The sequence below is a fragment of the Lepus europaeus genome, chromosome 17, assembly GCF_033115175.1.
Source record: "Lepus europaeus isolate LE1 chromosome 17, mLepTim1.pri, whole genome shotgun sequence".
NCBI classification, from domain to species: domain Eukaryota; kingdom Metazoa; phylum Chordata; class Mammalia; order Lagomorpha; family Leporidae; genus Lepus; species Lepus europaeus.
The window spans coordinates 17,642,260-17,669,509 of record NC_084843.1 but is presented as its reverse complement, the minus strand read 5'-3'; the positions used below and the strand labels follow the sequence as shown (position 1 = coordinate 17,669,509).

Below are 27,250 nucleotides of genomic sequence, written 5' to 3'. Positions count from 1 at the left end.
ACAATTTGTCTGGTCAACTGACACGAAGGAGAGCAAGCTGGGGCTACTGCAGCAGACAAGTAAGGACAATGTGAGGCCTGAATAAGAATGGTGACAGGGTAAAACCCAAAATAATGCAATAGTGTGAAGAAGCCAAGTTAATACACAAACACTGTGTGGTAGCTTGAGAACCAGACAACCATCCAACTCGAGCACTAGCACCCCAGCAAGTGACTGAATTTTCCAAATTTCAGTTTTATTGTCTGTAAAATGGGAGTAATAAAACCTACTCTCAATAGATAGATGGATATATGGTTGATGAAAGAAAGAAAGAAAGCTGTCTGGGGTCCAGGGCCCCAGACAGCTACTCAACTGCTGAAACTGGCCCACAAGAACAGGCCAGAGATAAAACAAGAGAAGAAGCCGAGGCTGTTGGTCCAGGCTGAGAAAAAGGCGGCTGGCAAAGGGGACGTCCCTACCAAGAGACCACCTGTCCTCTGGGCAGGCGTCAACACTGTCGCTACCTTGGTGGAGAATAGGAAGGCTCAGCTGGTGGTGATTACACATGACGTGGATTCCCCGGGTTGATTGTCTTCTTGCCTGCCCTGTTTCATAAAATGGGGATCCCTTACTGCATCATCAAGGTAAAGGCCTGCCTGGGGCACCTGGTCCACAGGAAGACTTCACCACTGCCACATCCACGCTGGTGAACTAGGAAGACAGAGGAGCTCTGGCTAAGCTGGTGGAAGCCATCAGGGCCAACTACAAAGATAGATATGATGAGGGCCGACGCTGTGGCCTAGCGGGTAAAGCTGCTGCTTGCAGTGCTGGCATCCCATATGGGCGCCGGTTCAAGACCCAGCTGCTCCACTTCTGATCCAGCTCTCTGCTATGGCCTGAGAAAGCTGTGGAAGATGGCCCAAGTCCTTGGGCTCTGCACCCATGTGGGAAACCCGGAGGAAGCTCCTGGCTCCTGGCTCCTGGCTTCGGATCGGCGCAGCTCCAGCTGTTGCAGCCATCTGGGGAGTTAACTATCAGATGGAAGACCTCTCTCTCTCTCTCTCTCTGCCTCTCCTTCTCTCTCTGTGACACTCGGACTTTCAAATAAATAAATAAATCTTTTTTAAAAAAAAGATATGATGAGGTGTGCTGCCACTGGGGAGACGTTATGGGTCCTAAATCCGTGGCTGTCATTATCAAAGAAAAGGCCAAGGCTAAAGAATTAGCCACAAAGCTAAGATAGATGTACACTATTGAATTCCCCGTACACAATAATAAAGGTTCTCCTCAAAAAACAAAAAAGAAATTTGCACTAAAATAGAGCTCCTAACCAACTCTCATGCAGCGAAGAACAAAGAAAGGATAAAGTAGAGGTGAAAGATTTCGGTACCATACATTTGATTATATATCTGTTCTAAATTTAAATGGTTCTCAGAATCAGCCCTTAAGGCATTCAGATCCGGTTAAAAAGCCCATGAGAGTATTTCAGGCATGGAAAGCCAAGACACTGTGGGGAAAAAAAAAATGACCTAAATGAAAGATTTCTGCGAGTGAGATCCCAGCAGAAAGAAGTAGGTACCTTTCTCTGAAGGGAGGAGAGAACTTCCACTTTGACTATGGCCTTGTCTAAATAAGATCAGAGTTGGCAAACTCAAAAGGCTTCCATCGCCTTGGCAACTCATGACAAGAGCCTCGGGGGATTACTGATGCCATAAACACGAGTGCCAATTGTTAAATCAACAACAGGAGTCACTATGCACTTACCATGTAGGATCTCTGTCCTTAATGTGTTGTACTATGTGAATTAATAGTATAACTAGTACTCAAACAGTACTTTACACTTTATGTTTCTGTGTGGGTTCAAACTGTTGAAATCTTTACTTAGTATATACTAAATTGATCTTCTGTATATAAAGATAATTGAAATGAATCTTGATGTGAATGGGATGGGAGAGGGAGCGGGAGATGGGATGGTTGCAGGTGGGAGGGAGGTTATGGGGGGAAAAGCAACTGTAATCCAAAAGCTGTACTTTGGAAATTTATTTTATTAAATAAAAGTTTTTTTAAAAAAAAAAAAAGAAAGAAAGAAAGAGAGAGAGAGAGAGGGAGGGAGGGAGGAAGGAAGAGAGAAAGGAAGAGAAAAAGAAATTTCCCAAAAAATAGCCTTATGTATTAGACTGCCATCTGTTCACCAAAACCCAATTTTTCTTCTCAGTAAGCAGACAACTGAAGATAGATGTCACCCTGTAACTGAGTTCCAGCCAATGAACTCTGAGTGGAATTGATCTGTGCCACTTTCAAGCCTGGTCTTTTCAGAGTCCCCATTGGGAATACTTCCTGCTCTTTCCCAACCCACCAATTTGATACAGAAATCTCTGGGGACCCAGAGGAGCACAGAACCATGAGATGCAAGAAGCTCAAGTCTCACAGTGGCCACAAGATCACCTACAAATTGTGAGCACTTGTTTTCATCTTCATATGTGTGAGAAATATTAACCTACTGAAATTAGAGGCTTTATGTTTGTCTTCCATCTATCTATCTATCTATCTATCTATCTACATGCATCCTTACAAAGAATCTGACATACTAATCCCTCAATAAATGATCAGTGTAACATTTTTAGGGTCATGAGAAATGCAGAACCATACATGTTCTTAGTTTAATTAAGAAGACATATCCATAGCAGCCATATACAAAGTACACACAACGAAGTTTAAAAAACTTCAAAGTACCATAGCATAAAGGGATCTGAGGTGGCTTTCCACAGGAGATAGTCTTGAACTTGGCTTTGAAGAATGGGTATGAATTGACTAAATAATAGAGATACCACTGACTCATCAACATTTAAAAGCATTAACAGAAAGTACCTCCGTCATCTGGTATCCATCCCCATAGTCTGTAGAACAGTTTGGCTCTTGCCTGATGGTTCTCCATTGCTCTTGTCTTCTGCCAATGATTTCCAACATGGTATGGTCACTGGCTTCCATGCAATGGCCTTTAAACATCTGTAACCTTTGGAAGCCACCCAATGTTTCTCCACTTTTCCAGAATCTCTACCCCAAGAAAGGAAGAACATTCAGCTTCAGAATTTTTTATATCTTTATATACTCCTTGGGACCATTGAAGCCCTGGGTGTGTGGCTTTAAAAAGCTGGTCCAGGCCGGCGCCGCGGCTCACTAGGCTAATTCTCCGCCTTGCGGCGCCAGTACACCGGGTTCTAGTCCCGGTCGGGGCACCAATCCTGTCCCGGTTGCCCCTCTTCCAGGCCAGCTCTCTGCTGTGGCTAGGGAGTACAGTGGAGGATGGCCCAGGTCCTTTGCCCTGCACCCCATGGGAGACCAGGAGATGCTCCTGCCATCAGATCGGCGCGGTGCGCCGGCCGCAGCGCGCCTACCGCAGCGGCCATTGGAGGGTGAACCAACGGCAAAAGGAAGACCTTTCTCTCTGTCTCTCTCTCTCACTGTCCACTCTGCCTGTCAAAAAAATAAAAATAAAAAAAAAAGCTGGTCCATAAGACCATGACTGTGTATTTATATTACTCCAGCATTTTCAGCCACTGATCAACTAACCTATTTAAATTACCATTTCCCTCTAATTAAACATCATGACAATATAAGCAAAGGGCTTCATTTCAGAAATCAAAAGTCTGATCAATACACCGGAAGGGCTTTGTATTTTAATCATTACCATGGGAAGAATGCTTGCGACATAAACTTGCTACTCCTATTTCCCTCCTCTAAATAATGTATTATAGATGATGTGACAAATTCAGCTATGATTTATAACTTACTTTTCCATTCAGTGATCTAAAAACTATTGCCCATTTGTCTTCAGAAACAGCTGGAATGCCTGCTTTACAGGAATTGTATAATCTACTTTTGTAACTTCTCCAGTTTTCAACTTTCCCCAAAATGCTTCTCACAGGCATTATAATTCTCCAGAGTCAAAACTGCACATGGGAGATAGACTTAAAAGGGCCTCACATTATGCTGCCCGTTATTAAACAAATCAAGTTTACCTATGCAGGGTTAGAACAGAAAAATAGGACTACTCAAGATTTCCCACATGAGACAATTTAAAAATCATCTGATCACAGTGTCAAGAGCATGTTTTGTAGGGAAAATATGGATGAAGCTCCCATCTCTCAAGATGAAATCGGGTTCTTAGAGCAAAGGGTACGGTTGGCAGATATGTGCACCACAATTGTAGACGCCCTCTGATACAACGTGGAAATGACCTTCTTGTCAGAAGCATTTAAACAATGGAGCCCACAGAAGGTATAGTCATCAAAACTAGTACTGATCATTAGTAGTCACCGCAAAGAGTTGACCGAAGAAGAATCAGAGCGACTTCAAATTGGGTCTTTCTGGGTGTGCACACATTAACTGGCCAAAATCTAATTGGCTCGACTAAAAAATCCAGAATACCAAATACCCTTGACCAAAGCCTGTTGTCAGTGATGGTTGTGTCCCAGTTTGAAAATTACTTTGATTTGTTCCAAAGAACAATTTTGTGTCATTCATGCACTCAGCAAATCATTTTCTCAATCAACTATGTGCTAGGCACTGTTTCAGGAGCTAAGGATTTGATGTTCAGCAAAGACCTAGATGCAATTCTTGCCTGGAAGGAGTTTTCCAACTAGTGGAGGAAAGCTCATGTAACAAAGTTACAACCAGCACAGCTACCATACATGCTATGAAGAAGAGGGTGTGACGCTTCAAGGGTGTCCTTAGCAGCTCTGGAAGCAGTAGAGTTGTTTATACTAGGGCTAGCAAATGGGTTTCAATCCATATACTAATTCCAGTCGATTAACAGTATCTGCAGTATAGGGATGAGAATGCTGCTGAAGTCCTGATGGAGATCAGAGAAGAAGAATGTCTTGGTTAGTGATGTGTGGTCCAGACACAGAAAGGGGAAGTGCAATTGAAAACCAAGTCAAGAGGAGTGTGGCCAATTGTGCAAGTCATTGAGAGGCAGTACACCTGGTGAGTGTGTGGGTTCTTTGCTGCTGCTGCTTCTTCCTTCTACCTGTTACTAGCTATCTGTGTCCTAACCATAATCTGTAATACATTGGCACAGGCATGAGAGGAATTGAAAATCACTGCACGTCTGGCATAATTACAAAGGTATCTGAGTTGGTTAGACTTTGACAGCATGAGGAAGAAGCCAAGAGTAGCTCATTGGGTGAAAAACAGCTTCCCATGAAGTTCCCAGGGAGAAAAGCAGTCAACCAAAACAAATTTGAGACTTAGAGGGCTAGTCTGTTATTTCTCATTTATACAGATCTATGAGACAATTGCTCTTATCTTGAATATAAATCTAGGGAGCAGGCGTTCAGCCTAGCTGTTTAAGATGTCTGTTTCCCAGAGCAGAGTGCCTGGGTTTCATTCACAGCTCCAGCTCCTGACCCTGGTTCCTGATAATGTGGACCCTGGAAGGCAGTGTTGATGACTCCAGTAACTGGGTTCCTGACACCCACATGAGAGATCTGGCTTGAGTTTCCAACTTCTGACTTCAGCCTCCGCCCAGTCCCTACAATTGCGGGCATTTGGAAATGAATGAGTGGATGGGAGTGTTCGTTCACTCTATCAATCTCTCTCAAATAAATCAATAATTTTTTTAAAAAAAATTATATAGCTAGGGGCTGATATTGCAGCATAGTGGGTTAAGGCCTGCAATGCCAGCCTCCCATACGGGCTGCAGTTCAAGTCTGCACTCTACTTTCAATCCAGTTCCCTGCTAATGGCCTGGGACAAGCACCAGAAGATGGCCCAAGTACTCTGGTCCTGGCTTCCCATGTGGGAGACCCAGCAGAAGCTCCTGGCTCCTGGCATTGGCTTGGCCCAGCTCTGACCACTGCAGCCATTTGCAGAGTGAACCAGCAGATGGAAGATTCTCTTTCTTTTCTCTCTCCCTCTCCTTCTCTCTGTAATTCAATCTTTCAAAATAAATAAACCTTTAAAAAAAATAAAAATTATACATCTATAACCAAAGTGACCCTAACATGTCAAAAAGTAAAAGAAAACCCAGAATGGCATTGTCCATAAATGATGGAATCCTCATGGTACAGAAGGTCAAGCAGAAAGTTGTGTGCTTCAGTTCAAACAGGAAAAACTGTTGGACTGTATGGAAAACTGAACACCAAGAAGAGCTTTTCAACAAACTGGTATGAGAGTATTTGTGGATACAGAGTACCCATCCTACGCCAGAAAGCCCTTGAATGCCATATCACATCCCTGAAGTATTCCGTCTCTACACACCCGTCCCCACGCATTCTCACACAAACACCTGCATATATACACATGCACAGAGCACACACGCCATCCCCTCTCACACCAACTCCTCTCACCCTTCAGGACCCATCAGAAGTTTCTCTCCCAAGAGCTTGTCTCGACCAGGCTCTCTCAAGTAGATGCTGCTTCTCGCTTCTTTTATTCTAAAATCTTGTTCTGCCTTTTCACCCTCAACAGCTTTACATTTACCTCACATTGAAAACAATACATGGGAACTTCAAAAAAGTTTATGAAAAATGGAATGCCAAGTATAAGTTTATTTTATTGTACATTTTTCCCAACATGTGGAAAATTAGGTGAATGAATGAAGGAATACATGAATGAGTTGCTGGGGAATTTGGATATAGAATAACTTATTTGCCTGGGGTATATTAGACCAGCAGTAAGAGCTCTGATCTGTTTTTTTCATCTGCTGGTTCACTCCTCAAATGGCCACAACACCCAGGGCTGAGCCAGGCTGAACCAGGAGCTAGGAGCTTCATCTAGGTGTGCCATGTGTTTGCAGGGGCACAAGTATGTGGGCCATCTGCTGCTTTCTCAGGTCATTAGCAGGGAGCTGGATCAGAAGTAAAGTTGTTGACACACACGCCAGATGACAATATAGCAGGTGGTGGTTTAGCCTGCCATGCCGCAATACTGGCCCAAGATCTCTGATCTTGGTATTTGAAGAAGCCATTTTTAGTTCTCCAATCTTATGATTGCCAGTGGAGGCGAGGATGGAGGTGAGGGTCCAGGTAAGGGATTGATAGGATAGTAAGACACAGGACTATGGGTCCTACGCTTCCAGGAAAAAAGCCAAGAATTGCTTAGAGATGAGCCAGGGAAGTCTCCTGAAGGGGCCAATTCACTTGCCTAGGCCAGTGTCTGTCTGGGGCTGATGCCTTCAAGGGTCAGCTGCGGGGTGGGGGAGGCTGGGCTGCTCTGAATTTCTGATGCACTAAGGGCCAAGGATCAGTTCTCCCTCCTCTATTCTCCTTTCTAAGGTGTGTATTCTACCACTTTCTCTGGAGAATTGTTAATTGCTAGAGAGTGCTCTGAGCCATTGAAACTGAATGGGGACACCCACTCATTTGCAACCTGGCTAACAGAGCCTCCCACAAAGTGGAAGAGGCCTTGATTCAGAGCTTAAAGGAGACAATAGAGTCCATTTACCGAATCCAATAGTTCGTGAACTAAACCCAGTGTGCTTTAGAAAATAAGTTAATAAGGCAGCTTCGTACCTTTATTGCAGGCAGCTTTTCTCTGAAAGTCCTACCTCAGTCACCAGACCTGGCGTTCATTATCTATGATTTCTGAGTTAGAAACGGAACTGCTGATGGGACTTCTGCAAATGGCAGCCTTCTGTGTCTAGGCCAGTGTTCACAAATTGTTTAGGACTCCCCGTTGTCTGGCAGTAGAGCAGGTGCCTTCTATTGCCTGGCAATTCACAAAACCAAGCTGCACAAATGACAAGCTCATCTTTCATAGGAGCCTGCCATAACACCCTCTTTACTGAGCTCTTTCAAGATCTTGGGAGTGTTCAGACCTTCCAATCAGTTTTATGCCGCTGTGTGTTGGAAGAAACAGCCGTGGTCTCAAAGGAAGAATTTGCTTTTGTTTCTCATCCCCCAGTGATGCCACTTCTACTCAGTCTTCATCTCAGGAAGAGAGAGGAGTGTTGGAAAGCAGAGAGGGGGAGGGGCATCAGAATGTTGGATAATTAGCAGGAAAAATAGGAGACTCCTGCCTGTTATCAGAGCAAGTATCAAATACTGTTTGGTGTAAGTACATTTTGTCCCATTCTGTTTCTTATGCAAATTAAACATCTAGAGACCAGCCTGCCACAAAAGTTGAATCCACTTGCCCAACTTCATTCAACTTGCACTTTGAAAGGGGTATCATGTACCTCATTGTTAGCTGGATCCTGCTCCAAGAAATTGTAGGAGAGACCTGTTTTTCTGTCTTGGGATCTTATTGTTATCAGAATTCTCTAGCAATCAAAAGCACCTGCTCTTTTGTTAAGGTGAGTTTCTAAAGAGAGAAGTATTACCATTAGAAAGCACCCAGAGTTCATACGGGAACACTGTTCATGTGTCCTTCCAACCTCAGAACAATACTCTTCATGGCAGCAAATCTCTACTGGTTGCATCCTGTGTACGAGGCACTGTGCTGAGCCATCCCTAAGCATTATATAGATCGTACATCATTATGTCCTCACAACCACCACAGCAGATGGGAGGCCCCACTTTACAGAATTGGAAACTGAGGCTCAGAAAGGTCAAGATGTTTGTCCGGGATCACACAGTTGGAAATGTGACAGAGCCATGATCTCTAATTCCAGAACCTGTGCTCCATGGTGACATGTGACATAATCCAGCACCAGTGACACTGATGTATGCCACCTAGTAGTAACCTGCTCCTCATAGCCTCCCCCTCTTTGACCTTAGCAAGTAGAATGAACCATAGGAGTGAAAGCCTTTCTTGGCACCTTGCTCCGATAAAGGAAATAAGCCATATGCATACCTACAGCCACATGTCTCATCGAATATTCTGAATATTGTCCTATCTTTTAGGAGATGAGAAAATCGAGCCTCAAAGAAGCTAAGCAAGCTGCCCCTAAAACATATAGCTATTGAGTGGCTACGTGGGCTTCAGATTCCAGTCGGCTACAGACAGCTCAACCTCACCGTACAGTAAGCATCTCTCACCATGTTCCAGACAGTTCCACTTCTATGTTCTCCATGAGTGAACTCTGCCCTTGTAGATGAGATAAGATGATATTGTTGACCTGTCCAGGTCACAATTGCCAGGAAAGAAGAACGTGTTTGAATGAAGAGAATCCCCTGGAAATAGATCAGCTCAGGAAAGCAATAGCGAATTGTCGGCAGGGACTAGTCATTTACATGAAATCAGAGGCCCAGTCCTGCTGCAGCTGGGCTGCTCCTGGCTTCTGGGACCTAGCTTGTTTGCCACTGTCCTTATTGAGCATATATGTTGCCTTCCCTCTTCTCACCCCGCATTCCCAGGGCGGGCTCCCATCACCCCTAGCACTGTGCTTCCAGTCTCTCTCTGCTTGTTCCTAAAGAAACCACCACTGAACTACCTGTGTCTTCTCAGGGCCTAGTCCAGTGCCTGGTACACCACAGGGGCTCAATAAATGTTGAACACAACAGGAGCCACTGTGCACTTACTCCCCATGGAGGATCTCTGTCCTTAATGTGCTGTACAATGTGAACTAATGCTATAACCAGTACTCAAACAGTGCTTTACACTTTGTGTTTCTGTGTGGGTGCAAACTGTTGAAATCTTTACTTAATATATACTAAACTGATCTTCTGTATATAAAGATAATTGAAAATTAATCTTAATGTGAATGGAATGGGAGAGGGAGCAGGAGATGGGAGGGTTGTGGATGGGAGGGAAGTTATGGGGGAGGGGGAGCCACTGTAATCCAAAAGCTGTACTTTGGAAATTTATATTAAATAAAAGTTAAAAAAATAAAAATTAATTACAAAGAAAAAAATAAAATGAATGTTGAACAAGAAGAGAAAAGAAGAAACATGGAGAGTCAGGGCTAAGCCCTAGGAAAGAGAAGCTCAGAATTCATACCCACTTGTGAGATTCAGGGTCTTTCTACTTGGGAATGAACTCCAATGAATAGTATGAATATACTGATGTTTCCAGGACACACTAAACTACATCTCAGCATTCAAGTTTTGTAATATATTCCCTTTATCATTTTTTCAGGATCTTCCCTCCCCCCCATTCAGCCTATTCGGTCTTTGTCCATAATATACATGACATATATGTCACACAACACAGTTGCGCCTCATGTTACAGCAATCACCAATCTACACTGAGTGTGGCACTTCTAAGTGACAGAAGAGTATCTCATGCAACACACACACACGTCCATGCTACTGGAGATCACCAGTTGTCTTTTCATGAAAATCCACGTATTTATCTCCAGCTTCCTACAGCCTTCTCCACTCGCTCTCTTGCCCTGTGAGTCAGCCCAGGTTTACAGAGGAGGAAACAGAGTCAGAGACAGTTTTAATGGCTTGCTATCTGGCTATTTCCTTAATTCTTTGACATCATTATTATAACACATGCCATCCATGTAAGAACAGGTTTTGTGGAAATGAGGAAACACCATCCTGTTATCAATGCCTGCTGCTTCTAAGACACAGCCCAGTGTTTCCGAAACACTGAATTACATGCATTCCAATAATAGTCTTGGAACCACATTCTCTCTGTTGCTTTCCTTGAGATCGTGTTGGGTAATTAAGGATTGAATTATAGGAGAGCCTAAGTTCCTTCTTCCAGCATCATTGCCCTAAGAGACCAATAAAGCTGCATGCCTAGAGAGTGTCCAATTAAAAGTTGTATTTCAGGATGAAATTCGAGAGGCCAGAGTGCATCTACAAATAGTAGAGGAAAAATCCTTTAAAATGCTTACATTTGCACAAATAACTCATATTTTGTTTATCGAATACAATAGCACTGTACTTAAGTCTTCCGCACTTCAAAGTTTAGTTCGGCTACACAAAAACAAAGAAAGCCAGACATAAAACAGGAAATTTGTCACCTGAAACTGTGTGCCTTCAGAGTTATTTTTTGTACAAGGGGAGAAAAACTCAACTTTGTATTTCAGTCTTGGTTGAAAAAGTTTCTGAAAAAAGGTTTTCCAACTCTGTGAAGTAAAAGAAATGAGATTCGAGAGGTAAGTGAGCTTCCCCTTGGATTACTGTGCAAAGTCTCCTTTTATCCCCTCCCCCTGTTCTTTGTGACTTATCTGGAGCCGGGTTCTCTTACACCATCAGGCTATATAAAGTCGAACCAGGACTAGGGCTGGGGATTTGAGGAGCATCTGGGAGGCAGCATCCACAGTCGGGAGAGGATGAAACAGCTGGGAACTTGAGCGACTGCGTGTGCCATTGACTCTCCCAGTGGTAGGAGTTCCATTTCTTGCTTCTCAGCACTAACGTGGATCAATTAAGAACAGGGGATGCTGGCATTGATCTCCCCTGGGAAGTTCCCCTGAGACTGTGCTGGCTGCTTTGTCCTTGCCCTTCATTGTAACTTCTTCTTCATGTTTCTGACCCAGAATGATCGAGATCCTGATCCTGGAAGGACCCTAAACATTTGGCCAAGCTTGGTTTGGCCACCTGGTGAAGACCAGGCTCTGAGAAGCAATGGTGGTGAAGGCCTTTGTCCTGCTGGCCATGTTTGCGCACGCTTCTGCGAGATCATGCACTCCCAACAAAGCAGGTATGCACAGTGCCTGCCCTGTTCCTGCAAAGGAAGGTTTCCTGAGATTTCCCTTGGCAACGCTCTGTGAGCTGGTTATGAAAATGCAATGCTGTAGCCCAGGAGAGGCAAGTAAGCCCCCAGAGACGATGAGACTCTCCCGCACAAAAGTGTGCGGGATAAACTTGGACATTTTTAAAGTTAGAGAAGGCTCTCTCTCATTGCTGTCTCTTTCTCTCTCTCTCTGCCTCCCTCCATATGTGTGTGTGTGTGTGTACATAAATATGTATAAAGCACCTCCATCTTTTTTTATTTGACTATATAATTTCTGTCTTGAGCCATTCATCAGTGTTTTACAATATTGTGTATGAAATGGAGATTTTTAAAAATGTTAAACTACATGCTTATATATATATTCAATCTGCAGTGTCACAGATTTCTTCAAATAGAGTTGGGTTTACAAATAGACCCATTTTAAATGCATGGTTAGTGCAGTTAGTAAATAGATGTAGCAAAACTTTCAACAGGGGAAACACATCACAGATGTGTGGCAGGGAAGGTATGTTTAGCCACCTGCTTTGCATCTTCAGGTATGGTTGGAATCCACCACCATTGATGTAGATTAATGTGCTAATTGTACCTGATTTTACCAAGTCTGTGTTCTTTCCAGATGTCATTCTCGTGTTTTGCTATCCCAAAACCATCATCACCAAAATCCCTGAGTGTCCCTATGGATGGGAAGTGCATCAGCTGGCCCTTGGAGGGATGTGTTACAATGGGGTCCACGAAGGAGGTTACTACCAGTTTGTCATCCCAGATTTGTCACCTAAAAACAAGTCCTATTGTGGAACCCAGTCTGAGGTAAGGCCAGATCACATAGTGGAGAGTCACTTAAGATAAGATATGTGGGCCCAGGAAGAAGACATCTACTATCTACCCTTAGAAAGATTCTGGGCCGGCGCCGCGGCTCACTAGGCTAATCCTCTGCCTTGCGGCGCCGGCACACTGGGTTCTAGTCCCGGTCGGGGCGCCAATCCTGTCCCGGTTGCCCCTCTTCCAGGCCAGCTCTCTGCTGTGGCCAGGGAGTGCAGTGGAGGATGGCCCAAGTCCTTGGGCCCTGCACCCCATGGGAGACCAGGATAAGTACCTGGCTCCTGCCATCGGACCAGCACGGTGCGCGGCCGCAGCGCGCCTACTGCGGCGGCCATTGGAGGGTGAACCAATGGCAAAAGGAAGACCTTTCTCTGTCTCTCTCGCACTGTCCACCCTGCCTGTCAAAAAAAAAAAAAAAAAGATTCTGAACTCACCAGATTCCTTTCAAAGCTCAACCCTGATTCTCAAACTTTCTGGGACATTGGTGCTGCTTCAAAATCTTCTCTCTTGTCTAGTTTAGATCACTCTTTGACTTGACTTTTGTTCTCCTAATTTATTGCTTGAGCCAGCAAGACCACCTTTTATGAAGAGGACAAAGCCTATTTCTATCTCCAACTCAGTTTAATTTCTGAGTTCATGAGCTACCACCCTTCCCGGGTTGGGAAGGCAGATGAGTGGGCCATCTTCTGCCTAAGACTTTGCAATGTTAATAAAGTTTATTTGGAAGAGTGACCACAGTATAGCACAATTTTTAGCTGGGTCTTCCGAAGTATCTATGATGGAAAACTATAGAATAAAAATAAAAAATAAAAAAAAAAAAAAACTAAAGACACCCTCTTGCCAACACCCATCTATAACAAAAGAAAACTAGCTCAGGGTCACAGGACCAGTGGGGTTGTGGTCAGAAAGGGAGGCCAGGTCTTCTGACTCTCCCATATGGTGCAATGTTCCTATTGCCTTGGTTGTCAGAAGACTGTACAATTGTGTGTCTCAGAAGATGAAATTTAAGAGCTTCTGGGGCCAACTTTTCTTCCTAAAGATCTCACAAGGATTCAGTGATTTTGTGAGAATTCAGTGACTTTTTGTGTTAACAAAGAACCATGCCCCTGAGTGTACACAGGTAGGGGAACTAGAAATCATGTGTGTGGTCTCAGGATGGTCACTTCTCAAGTGGACACTCCAGATCCCTTCCAGCTCCAATGGTCTGTGATGTTAGAACCCAACAGCCAGAGGAAGAGTCTCAGAGAGAGTGCTTACAGAACAGGAAAGAGCAAAGAGCAAGTCTAGAAACGGGAGCTGGGCAAAGGCGTTCACTGAGGATACTTAGACTGAGGGGATGGATAAAAAGATGACGTTGGGAGATGCAGATTCCTTGAGTCAGTTCCCAGCGAGCCCACTGACGTCTTTATGCCTACAACAAAACCCAGATTATTGTACCTAATCTTAACTGAGGGTACTGAAGAACTCTCACAAAAATCGTTACATCACCCCTAGGCAGAAAGAACAGGTGCTACTGTCAATGGCAAGGTATTCATGCCTTCCTCACTGGACTTTTCTCTTGGCCATCTTCACCCACTTTCCTCAAAACCTTCCCTTCCCATCACAGACTCAGGACCACCCTAACTACCTTCTCCTTCCTCCAGTACAAGCCCCCCATCTACCACTTCTACAGCCACATCGTTTCCAATGACAGCACCGTGATCATCAAGAACCAGCCTGTGAACTACTCCTTCTCCTGCACCTATCACTCCACCTACTTAGTGAACCAGGCTGCCTTTGACCAGAGGTAAGCTGCTCTGGAGTGGAGGGGTGGCTGCCTTGTGTGTGTGCAACAGTCCCTATCAACCAGGCGTGTTTCAGTCCTTATGCAAAATTCTCTCCCCTTTTCAGAGTGGCCACTGTTCACGTGAAGAACGGGAGCATGGGCACATTTGAAAGCCAATTGTCTCTCAACTTCTACACTGTAAGTGGTCTCCAGGTTCCCTCTACTGCCCTGTGTCCTTCCTAGGAGTTGATGGGATGCTTCCTGAAAATTCACTCTTTTCCAAGCTCCATGATGCACCCTATTCTTGAATTCGAGCTGAGACATAAGATTTGGTTTCCCTTTAAACCTCTTTAAAGACCAGATGCAGAAAATGTCAAATTCGTAGACTGGATAGGAGAGCTACACGGTGGCACAAAGATCTCAGGCCAACCATCCCACTTTACAGATGTGGCACTTTACACTGTGGCAAGGTCAATAGACAGTAAGACAGTCACCGACTGACTCTTAAGATTAGTTTCACTCCAACTCACTCCAGAAATTTGTTTGCATTTAGAACCCAGCTCTTAGTAAAGCACGTGGCACAGCATTGAGCAGTGTGCCTGAACCAGAGCTGAGAAGGGTCGGGACTGGCTTCTGCTGCCCCACTCTTCGATCTCTGAAGCCCTCCAGTCAGTGTCTTTCCTTGCTGCCAGACTGGAACATGTGGCCCACCTTGGCATCAAATTTAAAGGCACAACCAAAATGAAGCATCCCAGCAAAATTAAACATGCACTGGCCACCAGGCCAGCTGCCCTCATGCTTCTAAAGGCTGCAGCTTCCAGCGAGGGCTTAAGCACACAGAGACACTGGCCCAGTTGGCTAGAGGAAGATGCCAACAGAAATACAGACCTTTATAGAACATACGAACCAGAAGACATCCTTAGAGGGCATCATACCTGACCCACTCATTTTACAAAGGAAAAACTATCCTACCTGGAACCCCACTGACTGAAATCTTTGAGCTTGCTTTATCTGCTGCAAGCTTTTAACCCCATGAAGTCAGCAGACAGGAACTGGAGGGATCCTAGAACAACCCAGCCCATTTTATACATGAGGCTCTGAAGCCCAGGGGGAGGAAGCGATTTGCCAAGAGATCCCATAGGCAGTTCGGAGCAGCACCCGGTCTAGAACTCCTAACCTCGGTCTTTGCAAGGTGCTTACCACGAAGGGTGTGCAGCTTCTGTTTCAAAAGTCCTCAATCTGCACAGGCCCCTTTCAAGTCCCTGCATCTGATTTAGATTTAAAAAATAATTCCAAATTGTCTAAGATTTGAGATCTCACAAAATCTTCCCCTGCCCCAGGTGACACCACGACAGGTTGGGTGCTGAGAAAAGAATCTCCTCTGGCTTCTTGAGCTCTCATCAGGGTGATAAATTAGTGTGAGACGCCAGGGTGATGAAAAAACAGCAAAACCACTGGGGTCGCTAATGAGGGCAGTCCAGAAGGCAAAACACACTTCCAGCATGGACAGCAGCCGCAGGGGACAGCCTAATGACAGGCTAGCTTCACCCGAGTTCCTGTCCGGAAGTGAATAATTGTTATTTCTACCAGATAAAGTTATAGATACAACCCTTGAAAGGTTTTGCACAGTGAGCAAATGGAGAAGACACCAAGACTGTCAAAAACTTTACCACCATCAGGCATGTTGGACAGAGTTGCAGACATACCTATGAAACCTTAGAACCAGGAGCATCTTATCTCCTTTTTAAACTTTTATTCTAAACCTGAAGAGGCATACCCTCAGCACCACTCGAGCAATGCTCTGAGCTATATGAACAAGGCGCCTCCTTGATCTATGGTAGAAATGAGGCTAAGTCTACCCCAGGCGCCTTCCAAGAGCCCTTGAGGACAAAGGGACCTCAGCAAAGAGGGGGCTGCCTGGTACAGAGCCTTCTGCTCTGACTGATATTCCCACGGTGGGCTCGGTTTCCTATGCCTGACCCATGGGGCTGGTATTTTTCTTCTCTTCCCTTCTTCCACTTGGAGAACATTCTTGTGTGTTTCTGAAGCAACTGCTCCCTGCATACATTTCCATCAAATTACCAGAAACAGAGCAGTGCCCTAGATAGCACAATGGAATCAGTGCATTGCTAATTGCTTAGGATTCCAAGGGCTCCAAACGCTGTGCTCCAAAGCACCAATTCTTCTCAGAATGCTTTCTCTCTCTCTTCTTTCCAGCCCCCTCCCACTTACCCTTGCCAATAACCCATAGTTAGTTTTACTAGCAGGAAGTTATTTTGACTCCCATTCCAGAATAAAGGAAGGTAATTCAGCTTACAGAAGTAGCCTAGCACTGTAGGTAAGAAAATTCGTCTTGCCATCTGACCACCGGTTTGAACCCTAGTTCCACCACTAACTAGTTGTGTGACCTTGAACAAGTTAGTTAACCTTTCTGGGCTTCCATATGTGCCTTTGTTATACTGAGATAATGACACCTATACCATACGTGTGTTATGAGGATTAAAAAAAAAATCACCTTAAAAAGAGTGTGGCCCAGAGCCTGGGACAAGTAAGCGCCTGAGAAATGGCCATTCTCAACATGGGAGATTTGGGTCTCATTTGAAGCAGAAGCTCCGGGTGCTCCTAGCATGGGTATAAAGATCGGGTTGAATATCAAAGCTGGTGTGGGGTTCAGTTGATATTTATGCCATCAAAGAAGCCCTGACCATTCTTCATAGTTAGACACAGATAAATGAAAAAGCTTGGGGTTGAACAAAGGTAAGAGATAGAAGCCCAAAGTCAAAGTAAACCTCAGAGGTGGTTGACCTTGACCTTCTTCCCAGCGCCCAAAACTGCTGACAGATCGCTGGAGTGTTATCTCTACGCCTGTTTGAAAAGCAAGGGTGAATCGGGCCTTCCCATATTAGATCAGCAACTGAAGCCTGACAGCTGAACTCTTGCCCTCTTGTCCTGTTCTGTCTTCTGACACAATATCACGTACTTCTGTTGCTGACAGGCCTCACCTATCTCCTTTATCGCCTCTAGCTAAACATTTTCTCGCTGTTGGCAATTCATTCACCATCCTAGTCTCCCTCTTGAATATGGTCTAGTGGTGAGGACCCCATCACAAAGTGGAGGTCACAATTGAAACGTTAGATTCCAGACCTTGTGAGACCAATGTAGGACCCTGTCGGTCAGAGATGGCCTGTTCCAGGTTCTGGAAGACTCCTAGGGTAATGCCTTTGGGGCACATATCTTTCACCACTGTCTCCCATTGAGTTTGTGAGCAAGCACAACTCCTCGATTTTTCCACATCACCTACTATGACACCAAGTGTGCCTCTGCTTCTTGTGTGGCTAGCTAATTTTGAATCAATCTTTTGGTTGGAGGAAGAGATTGGATGGCATGATTTTACAAGGTATTCTTCCATTCTGTTTGACAAACAAGTAGCTTGTGTAGTAATGTCTATGATTCTCAGGATGCCAAAATTAACATTTTATCTGTTATAACCCCGACAGTGTTTGCAATCAGTAAAATAATGGGAGAGGCTTTAGACGATGAAAGAGATGGAGTCCTCTCAAGTTCCTGTCGGTGTGTTTGACCTGCAGGGTTTAAGGTCCACTGGAACTAGATAACATTGCTAAATATGGGTTCATCCTTACACTGTCTACAAATCTCCAAGCCCATGAAACCCAATATTAGTACCTTGGTCTAAGCTTTATGCTTCTATTACGTAAAGTCACAAAAGTTATTCCCATTTTTCATATGGAGAAAATGAGGCTCAGAAGATTGACTTGGCTATTGTATGCCCCAAAGTAGCCATGGGAGCCGAGGTTAGCTCTAGATCCCTGTCCTTCCTCCATACTACTTTTGTTTCGGGTAGCTAAAGCCAAGAGTAGTACAAGACTGTTACCCATGTTGAATGAAACCAAGACCTGGAGAATGCAGCAACTGGTCTCCTTTGGGTAAGTCAACTGGAACCACTACTGATATTCCTAATGACTCACCCAGAACCTCCTGCTGAAGACTGAAGGTGAGGCCCACATAGTCAGGCCAGCGATCAGAACCTGCCATTCCTGTGCTCAAAACCTCACTCCCCATCATGCTGGGAGCTCAAGATGCAATCTTCTCAATATTCCCTCACGGTCGCTCTAACCTGATCTCCTGCCCCTGTTCTCACTCTCCAGCTCCCCTTGTGCTCACTAGGGCCAGCTCACCAGCCTTTTTACCATCCTGCTGGCCACACTCTGTTCTCAGGAATTTTGCCTGACCAAAGTATTCTTCCTAGATGGCCACATGACCCTGTCATCACTCTCAAGTCTTGCTCCAATGCCACATGTTTACGAAGCCTCTCCATCCACTGTATTTAAAATTATAACCTGCCTCCCTCACCCTCCAACCTGTCCTACCATTTTTATAGCTTGTCTGTACAACATTCTATATTCTGTGCTAGCATACTGTATTATTTACCTGTTGTCTTCTGTCTTCCCTGCCAGAATGTCAGATCGTTGGAGAAGGATTTTACTTTGCTCACCAATGTACCTCAATATATGGAATATACAGACATAAAGACAATTCCAAACACAAAAAACAGTGCCCAACACATAGCAGGTGCTCAACAAATTGTGCTTGTTATTGTCATCATTATTAACTATACCAGAAATCAGATGATAAACTTCTCAACCCAGGCTAAAGCAACTTGGGCAACAAGGACAAGTGAGCCAGGGCAGTGAGGGGCTGTACATATGTTCAGTGCCCACATACATCAGTAAATTCAGTGAAATGCACATAGCAACATCCCTGGATTCCATTTTCTTCCCATCAGTCAAAATTTGTTGGCATAGATGAGACATGCAGTGTGTGTGTGTGCACGCGCGTGTCTCACTATGATTAGAAAATCTAGAAAAAGCATGTCCTCATCCTTCTAAGATGGCCCAACATTCAGTGAGGTGCAGTTTCTCTGGCCGTAGGGTATCTTTCTGTAGTCACATAAGCCTGTTTTGGGAGGCTGATTCCCACCCCCAGTCCACCCCAATCCATCTGCTCCTGGAAGACCCAACTGCTCAGTCTGAAAGGTGTATCACCTGCTATCCATTTCCTTCCAAAGAATGCCAAGTTCTCCACCAAGAAAGAAGCCCCCTTTGTCCTGGAAGCATCAGAAATCGGTTCAGATCTGTTTGCAGGAGTAGAAGCCAAAGGGTTAAGCATTAGGTGAGTAGATGTCCTCTGTGTTTATATTTTTAAATATAAGGGGGGAAAGCTGGCCAAGAGTCTTTTTTCTAAACAAGATATTTCTAGACACGAGACTTTTGGGTTCAAAATAATGCATTTTCTTTCATTCTCAGGTTTAAAGTGGTCTTGAACAGCTGTTGGGCCACACCCTCAGCTGACTTCATGTATCCTCTGCAGTGGCAGCTGATCAATAAGGGGTAGGTACCACCCTCCGGAGCTGGGGCTGAACAATGGGGCCAGATATTTCTGGGGTGACTTTGCTGTGGCTTGGGATAGCTCGAGAGGGAGAGATGGCGACCTTTGGGGTTATATCAGTGATGTCCTCTGTGTCTCCAGGCTAGGAACCATTACTAAAAATATATAGTGCTTCTGCATACCAGCTAGTATCCTGAGAGTCTTATCATATATTAACTCCTTTAAGTCTTACAACAAGATAGGAGGCATTACCATCATCCCCACTTCACAGATGAGAAAACAGGCACAGCTGAGGTTCAGTAAGGTCTCACAGTAGGCTGACTGGGTTCAAATCCAATCAGTCTGACACCAGAACTACAGTGGATTCTAAATTAGACAATCTATATGAAAAGGTTAATAAATAGTACCTAGTCAGTATCCAGTAAATTTAAATAAAATCATTACTTTTATTATTAACTCAAGACATAAAGAAAAGCTCTTAAAATTCCAGGTAGAAAATGGAAATATTGGAATTGTACCACATAAAGGCAATTCTACAGGTCAAACAGTGTACAGGAGGTAGAAGTCCAGGTTGGAAGCTGTAACAGCTGTTGCAACAAAGGTGAAAAGACCTGAACTGAGACTGTAGCCAAGTGGTCATAAAAGGAAGAAGCTTCTATAGGAGAGAGAAAATTTCAGGAATTAATTGGGTATGGCACGGAGGGCAGGAAAGCACAAGAAGTGTGTATAACACTTGACAAGGATGACTTCGCATGTGGCACCTGTGTGCTCTGGATGGTGGGGAACAGTATTTGTTGTTGACCGCTGGTGCAGAGGGATTCTGGATAAGAGAATATGTAGCCTCCCAAGTTCAGGAGTGGACGGACGTGCAAGATGCTGATTGTCCACAGGTACTTGGAACTGTAACTTTAGGAAAGAGGTAAAAGTAGATGTAGAGGCAGGGTGTGGCATTATCCACACGATTCACAGTCAGCGACGAGGAGGCCATTCACCAACCAAGGACACCACTGTGCTCCTGTTAACACCAGAACCCATCAGGCCAAGCGGAAATGGGGGCCAGGGACAGAGATCACAAAAGTGGGGTCATTGTGAACCTTCGTTTTTATTTAACAAGCATTCGTGCGGACTTATCATTCCAGTCATTGCTCTAGGTAGGTACTTGGCAAGCATCATTTTATTTAAATTTCATTAAATCACAAGTAAAGTAGTGTAACAATCATGATTTTAGAGATGAGAAGACTGACGCATAGACAGAAACACGCCCAAAGTCTGGAACTAACGAAAGGAAGCTCTGGGCTTCAAACTCAGGCAACAAGACCTCCTGGGCTGCACCTGAACTACCCACAAAGCCCCCTGCTGAGAGACAAGCTTAGTTTGGGTGCTTACTTCACAACTATGCCTGGATAATTTGATTCATGTGGCTTCTGTTGGCAAAGGTGCAATGCAATGGCTTCAGGGATTCTGAAAGACGTTACTGATGTACAGGGTCCTGCAATCGCCACTGGTCCCTGGGGAACCTCTCAGGCCAAAGCCGGGCAGTACACACATACCTGTCACCCTTGGAAGCATCTCCTGACACACATGGAATATGGCAGAAGGAAGAATGCCAGTGGCTTTGGCATAGTGTCTACAAGAGGTCCCCAAACACTACAATACACACAGAGGATGGAGGTACTCGAAGAGTTTGCATAAAGATTAATTTAAAAGATGCAAAACATTTTGAAACCCATGCATAATTTTTCCTTACTTCTCATTTCCATGAACTTTCAGAAGTACCCTCAGACCCATGGGAGCTGTTACTCTGGGGACACACTGCGAGCCATATTAGAAAGTCCCTGGGAATGCACATTTCAGCACAGCCAGATTTCTGAAGCCCTGAACAGTTTCTCTATTATGCCTGGTTGACACAGCACATTGGTTAGGGATGCACTCACCAGGACAAGCGCCAAAAAGGAGACTTGGGAAGTCCGCTCCCTCAGCCTCTCAGATAGCTTTAGCTCACGCTGGTCTTTTTGAGGGAAACCCACCATTCAAGAGTTTCTGTAATCTAGAATGTTCCTGCGCACCTGAGTGCACCCGATACAGCACCCCTCCCAAAGGGCATCCACGATTCGTTTGGTGATAATGTGGAAACTTCCTGGCAGCCTCCGCTATCCAGAGGTAGCAGTCACTGAGGGGCAGGTGCCACAGCCAGTGCCAGGACACGGTGCTGCCAAGGCATCCGGGCTGCCATTATTCATCTCTGCCCCGCCCCCTGACAGAGCTCAGTTTACACTATTTTCCACTGTTGACACCAGGCTTGGGGCACTCTGGCTGCACAGAACTATTTTAAGGTCTCATGCCTTGAGTTCGTGCGAGGATCTCGGGTTCATTGACCACACGCTCCTGCACCAGAGCTATTTCGTAACCTGGCAAATGCCCAGTGCTCCATCACTGCTCAGGGTCACCACGAACATGAGCCACTGCTGACTCCCGGTCCAGAGCCGCAGGCATGGCCTTTGTGCCCATTTCCCTCCCCAACTCCAGGGCAGGCATTCCTTAGGTCCAGCCTCAACTTTGGCACACGTACACATTCCGATGACACCCTTCAGTCATTGTTGTCTGTGCTTATATTTAACATGTGACCACATTTTTTACAAAGATAATAATGAATATAATATGTATAGCTTAAATATGATGACAAATTCAGACTTCCAATGGCAAAACCTCAATATATAACACACAAAATGTGTTGGGTGTGACTTAAGCTTAGGTGGCTATGGCAACACAGGGTAAACACAGCCCACAGCACCCTGTCTTTACCTTGTGTGACCATGGGGGTCTTTAACCTTCCAGTCCTGGGGAGAGCTTTCTCCCTCGGGACAGAGGTGTGACTGACCAGGTGTCTCACATGTCAATCCCTCCTGTTGTATCCTATGTGTAGCATGGGGACAACCATCACATCTTCGAGTTCCTCAACTTGACCTTGTGGTTGCAAGGACCAAGGGAAGTACTGCCGGTGAAAGGGCTCAGGAAGGGAGGACATCCCATGTAAGAAGCTGGGGGTGGTGCCCTTGTGCCCGAGAGCCCCTGCTGGAGTTCCTAGAGGTGTCGCTTCCCTCTCCTGCCTCCATATGCACCAGGTGCCCCACGGATGAAACCGTCTTCGTGCATGAGAATGGAAAGGACCACAGGGCTACCTTCCAGTTCAACGCCTTCCGGTTCCAGAACATTCCCAAACTGTCCAAGGTCTGGCTGCACTGTGAGACGTTCATCTGTGACAGTGAGAAGCTCTCATGCCCCGTGGTGAGTCGTCCTTCTCGGGAAGGACAACGGTAGCCCCAGGGGACTGGAACTTGAGCTTTTTGTTAAGCTGGGATGTGGTGGCCAGGCCAGGCCTATGTGGACATGCGCTGAAGGTTTTCTGGAGGAAAAGGCACTGGGCATAGAGTCAGCCCTGTCCGCCCCGCCACCCACAGCCTCCACCACCTGACGCATGTCACTTGACACACTGGGGCCAGGTGTTCTCATCTTTGAACAGAGTGGTGACAGGGGAGGATGGCCTGCCCTTTGCAGAGAGCAATGTTAGATAAAAAGAAAGTGGCGGCCGGCGCCGTGGCTTAACAGGCTAATCCTCCACCTTGCGGCGCCGGCACACCGGGTTCTAGTCCCAGTCGGGGCGCCAGATTCTATCCCGGTTGCCCCTCTTCCAGGCCAGCTCTCTGCTATGGCCCAGGAAGGCAGTGGAGGATGGCTCAAGTGCTTGGGCCCTGCACCCACATGGGAGACCAGGAGAAGCACCTGGCTCCTGGCTTCAGATGAGTGTGAGGCGCCGGCTGCAGCGCGCCGGCCACAGCGGCCATTGGAGGGTAAACCAACAGCAAAAATGAAGACCTTTCTCTCTCTCTCTCTCACTATCCACTCTGTCAAAAAAAAAAAAAAAAAAAAAGTGGCAACAGACATGCAAATACTTTGAAAGAGTTAAAGTACAAGGGAATTTCCAGGTCTGGAAATAACTCAAAAAGTGGGGTTTTTTTGGCCTTGATTGGATAGCCTGAGGGTCTGTCTCTCTGACCTCAGAGAGGTGCTTCAGGGATGCCTGGCACCAGGCCAAGGTGATTCACTTGTGTAAGAGGAAGGCCGCTCAAGCTGTGCTCTTAACAAGCCATCTGGGTGATCCTGACACACCCCGGCTTAAGAACCATCGTGCGAGCGACTTAAAAGTGCTGAACCCCAATCCGTTATCCTCTCTGGACGAGAGCCTGCAGCGTTTCCAAAGAGGTAATCGGCCCATATAGCCTACAGCACCCAACAAAATGGGTCGTGATCTCTATTTTCATGGACTCATTTGGCCAGAAAACACAATTATGAGCACAAATAGAAAAGGGGGAAGGAAGTGGAGGGTGCAGGGCCAGGGAAGGCGTGAGAGAGGCTTCGACAGGTTCATCAAAGCCGAAGTGTAGACAGCACATTTTTGAAAAGCAAGAAAAGAAAATGAACTAGAACTCGTTGACTGAGCATCCATTTCTCAGCTGACGGTGATGAGAACAGCTGCCTCTAAAAGCCTCCTCAGAAGGGCTGGGGGTCCCTTCCCTGGGCCGACCTCCTTCCACAGGGCCTCGTCCAACTCGGGGACGTAGCACAAAGCCTCCTTCTTTGTCTCAAGTTGGAGAAGAAACAAAACATGTCTCTCCAAATTACAAATAAAAGATAACTCTGTTGCCTGGGGAATTTTGACTCCATTCAGTTTGCAACATTTTGGTTGTTTTTGTTTTATATTAAAAATGTGACCTTTAAATCTTTTTTTGGCAGAAATATGCTTTAAGTTTCTGGATTGACATGAAATCCCTGTACATTTTTATGGGGTGCAGAGCAGTATTTCAATAGATACACACAGCATTAACCAATCATACCACATGATTAGGCCTTCCATTTCTTTATCACCAGCTGTAGTTACCTTACCGTTGTTTTTGGAGCACCAGATTTTGTTTTGTGGTTTTTTTTTTTTTTCCCCAAAAAGATTACTGTTTGATTGATGGATTGAGAAGTACAAATATAGATCAGACATAGAAAAAAAAAATAGATCTAGCGTCCATCTGTTGGTTCACTCCCCAAACGCCTGCAATGGTCAGGCCTGGGCGAAGCTGAAGCCAGCAGCCCAGACCTCAGTGCCAGTCTTCCACACGACCTGAGCCATCACCATCCCTCCCAGGGTCTCTCAGGAGCCCGAGCAAGTAATGGGACCCAGACAGCCCCTGCGGGAAGTGGGTGCGTGCACACCGCCAGGCTTGGTTTTGAATCTCGTTTCTTCCTCTCCCTCCCTCCCCCTGCTTTACTCACTTGGTCTGCAGACCTGCGACAAGCGGAAGCGCCTCCTGCGGGAGCAGACAGGGGGCGTGCTGGTGGTGGAGCTCTCGCTGCGGAGTAAGCCTCTCTGTTTTCCCAATGCCTGACACTCTGGGCTGCGTCCACAGGCACGGCCGGTTTGAGCATTTTGACTGAATTGCCAAACCAGGTGTGCCTGTGGACACAACCTTCGCCTGCTCCTCGAATCTTCCAGGTGGGGAGCAGCCAATCCAAGGAGTTGAGGTTTGTTCGCTTCTCTGAAAAGTTCCCTGTGCCCTAATTCCAAATGTCCCCGAGGAATTAGGAGGGACTGGGCTTCCAACAGCAGGCAGGCAGCCATAACCGTCAAAAGTGATACCTGGCCCCGGGCATGCCAGGTGCCGGTCAGGGAGTCATCACTGAGCACCTAGCGCTGTGCCTGACCTGGGCTGGGGAGTGTCTCAAACAGATCGCCCCCTGGCAAGGAAAGAGACGGTGCACCTGACGAAACCTAAGGGAATGGGAGATTGGCTGGGGGTGGGCAGGGTGCCTGCGGTGGGAGGAGGGGAAAGAGGACTCAACACAGCTCCGGCTTGGGGAAGACCCATCAGCTGAGGGTGCTCTGTATCACCTGAAGCATGGTGTGACCTAAGGGTGGGCTGGGCGCTGGGGGCTCTAGCAGCTACACCTTGGACCACCCTTACTGAGCACTGGCTAAATGCCCCGTCCCACCTGCCGCCTGATTTCGCATGGCCTGTAAGCTAAGAACCGTTTTCCCATTTGCATATGGTCCCCCGCCCCCAAACAAAAGAGAAGCATTATTTTATGACACATAAAAATTATATAAAACGCCAATTCCAGGGCCTATGATAGGTGTTTTTAGAACACAGAGACATTCGTGTAGTTATCATCGACTCACGCCGCAGAGGCTAGTGGATGGGGGGGGGGGGGGGTGGATGACAGACCCTGTGGCCCTCACAGCTGAAAATATTTGCTATCTGATTCTTTCCAGCAAGGTTCCCAACCCAGCTGTAGAGAGTCAAGGGGAAAACTGTGGGAGATGAAGCCTTTGTAAAGCCGGGCACAGACCTTGTCCGTGGGGGTGATGGGTGTTTGGGGGGAGATGGGGGAGGAAGTGTTTTAGAAACAGCCCTCGGGTTTCTCCTCCCATGGCTGTCCTTAAACCTTCCGCATTCTCTCTCTTCACTCACTACAGGCGGGGGATTTTCGAGTCTGTATAGCTTCTCAGGTAAGGAAAAGAGACACCTTTGAAAAATGTCATGGCGCAATGCTTTTACAAGACCAACATTTAAAAAAAAAAAAGCTTAACTTTAGCCCCAGCTAAATTGAAAACTACATTTTGAAGCACAGCTGGGGTGGGGAGGAGGTGGGCCAGGGTAGAGAAGTCTCTCCCCTGGGCTCTGGAGGGGGGGAAGAGCTAGGGGTCAACTCGATGAAGCATAACTGGACCCCGGCCCCCCAAGTCTCAGCAGAGCCATCACCAGGTCTCTTCACTTGGGTTCCTGTGTTAGGAAACGTGGCTTTCAATGATGTGTTCATTTAACAAATATCTGAGTCCCTGTGGTGGCTCTGCCCCTCACTGTACTTGAAGTACCTTGGGCAATGACATCATCCCTCTACAAAACTGGGCTGATCACGGCCCCTCTAGTATCTGGCTATTGTACGAATTATCTATTTACAGCTAAGAGCAAACATCCATTAAGGATCAACCGCAGTTTTGGTGACTGTCCCTGGTGCTGTTTGGGGCACTGTACCAACTGTAGCCAACAAAGCAGGCAAGGCCCCTGTGCATCCGGCTGTGTGTGAGATATGAGGGGAAGACGTGACAGGATTTAAAGAGCAGCCAAGGAACCCCTTAGAGGAACAAAAAGTTCCTCTAAGGTTTCACTAGAATAATGAGAAGGAAGCCACCATGCGAAGAGCTAGGGTAGGACGGCCCCACATATCAGTAAACTCACAGATATAGACTTTGTCATCATCCAGGAAAATCGTGAAATTAACTTTTGAAAAGTCCAATCCTAGATTTCCCTTTTTAAAGGAAACTCTGCAGTGACCGCCCTACAGTGAAATGTGCCATCGCTACATTGTGAAAGTACAGATTCCCATTTATCATCAGAGACCCATAACCTAAATCTATCACCAGGCTCTTTTTACTGATACGTGTGAACTACAGAACCCCTCAGAGAGACCCAAAACTGACTTTGTAGGAAAGGCACAGTCTATGGAAAGTTACTTAAGTCCCTAGAGTTGACTGGTTCATTCACACGGAGTTGGCCTTGCCCTTGTAGAACCGTGTCTGAGTGCCGTCTCTGCCTGCTCTGGTTCACAGCTGTTCTCTGCCACCTGGTCACGATGCTGGCGATCTGTGCCGTGTTATAG

General features: G+C 46.0%; 1 protein-coding gene and 1 pseudogene across 1 annotated transcript; both read left to right on the top strand.

The window, feature by feature from the left end:
• Positions 1 to 282: 282 nt before the first annotated feature.
• Positions 283 to 1,338, top strand: LOC133776350 (large ribosomal subunit protein eL8-like; annotated as a pseudogene).
• Positions 1,339 to 11,447: 10,109 nt separating this feature from the next.
• TECTB (tectorin beta) lies at positions 11,448 to 27,250 on the top strand. Its single transcript, XM_062215029.1, has 10 exons — positions 11,448 to 11,523; positions 12,173 to 12,363; positions 14,019 to 14,161; positions 14,266 to 14,338; positions 19,227 to 19,330; positions 19,465 to 19,548; positions 22,669 to 22,831; positions 24,877 to 24,949; positions 26,067 to 26,099; positions 27,201 to 27,250. Exons 1-10 carry the CDS (start codon positions 11,448 to 11,450, stop codon positions 27,248 to 27,250), a joined length of 990 nt encoding a protein of 329 aa, XP_062071013.1.

Coding starts and splice junctions, on each gene's coding strand:
- TECTB (XM_062215029.1), top strand. CDS start 11,448: ATGGTGGTGAAGGCCTTTGTCCTGCTGGCCATGTTTGCGCACGCTTCT. Junction 14,339..19,226: donor TGTCTCTCAACTTCTACACT/GTAAGTGGTCTC, acceptor TTCCTTCCAAAG/AATGCCAAGTTCTCCACCAA. Junction 19,331..19,464: donor GCCAAAGGGTTAAGCATTAG/GTGAGTAGATGT, acceptor TTTCATTCTCAG/GTTTAAAGTGGTCTTGAACA.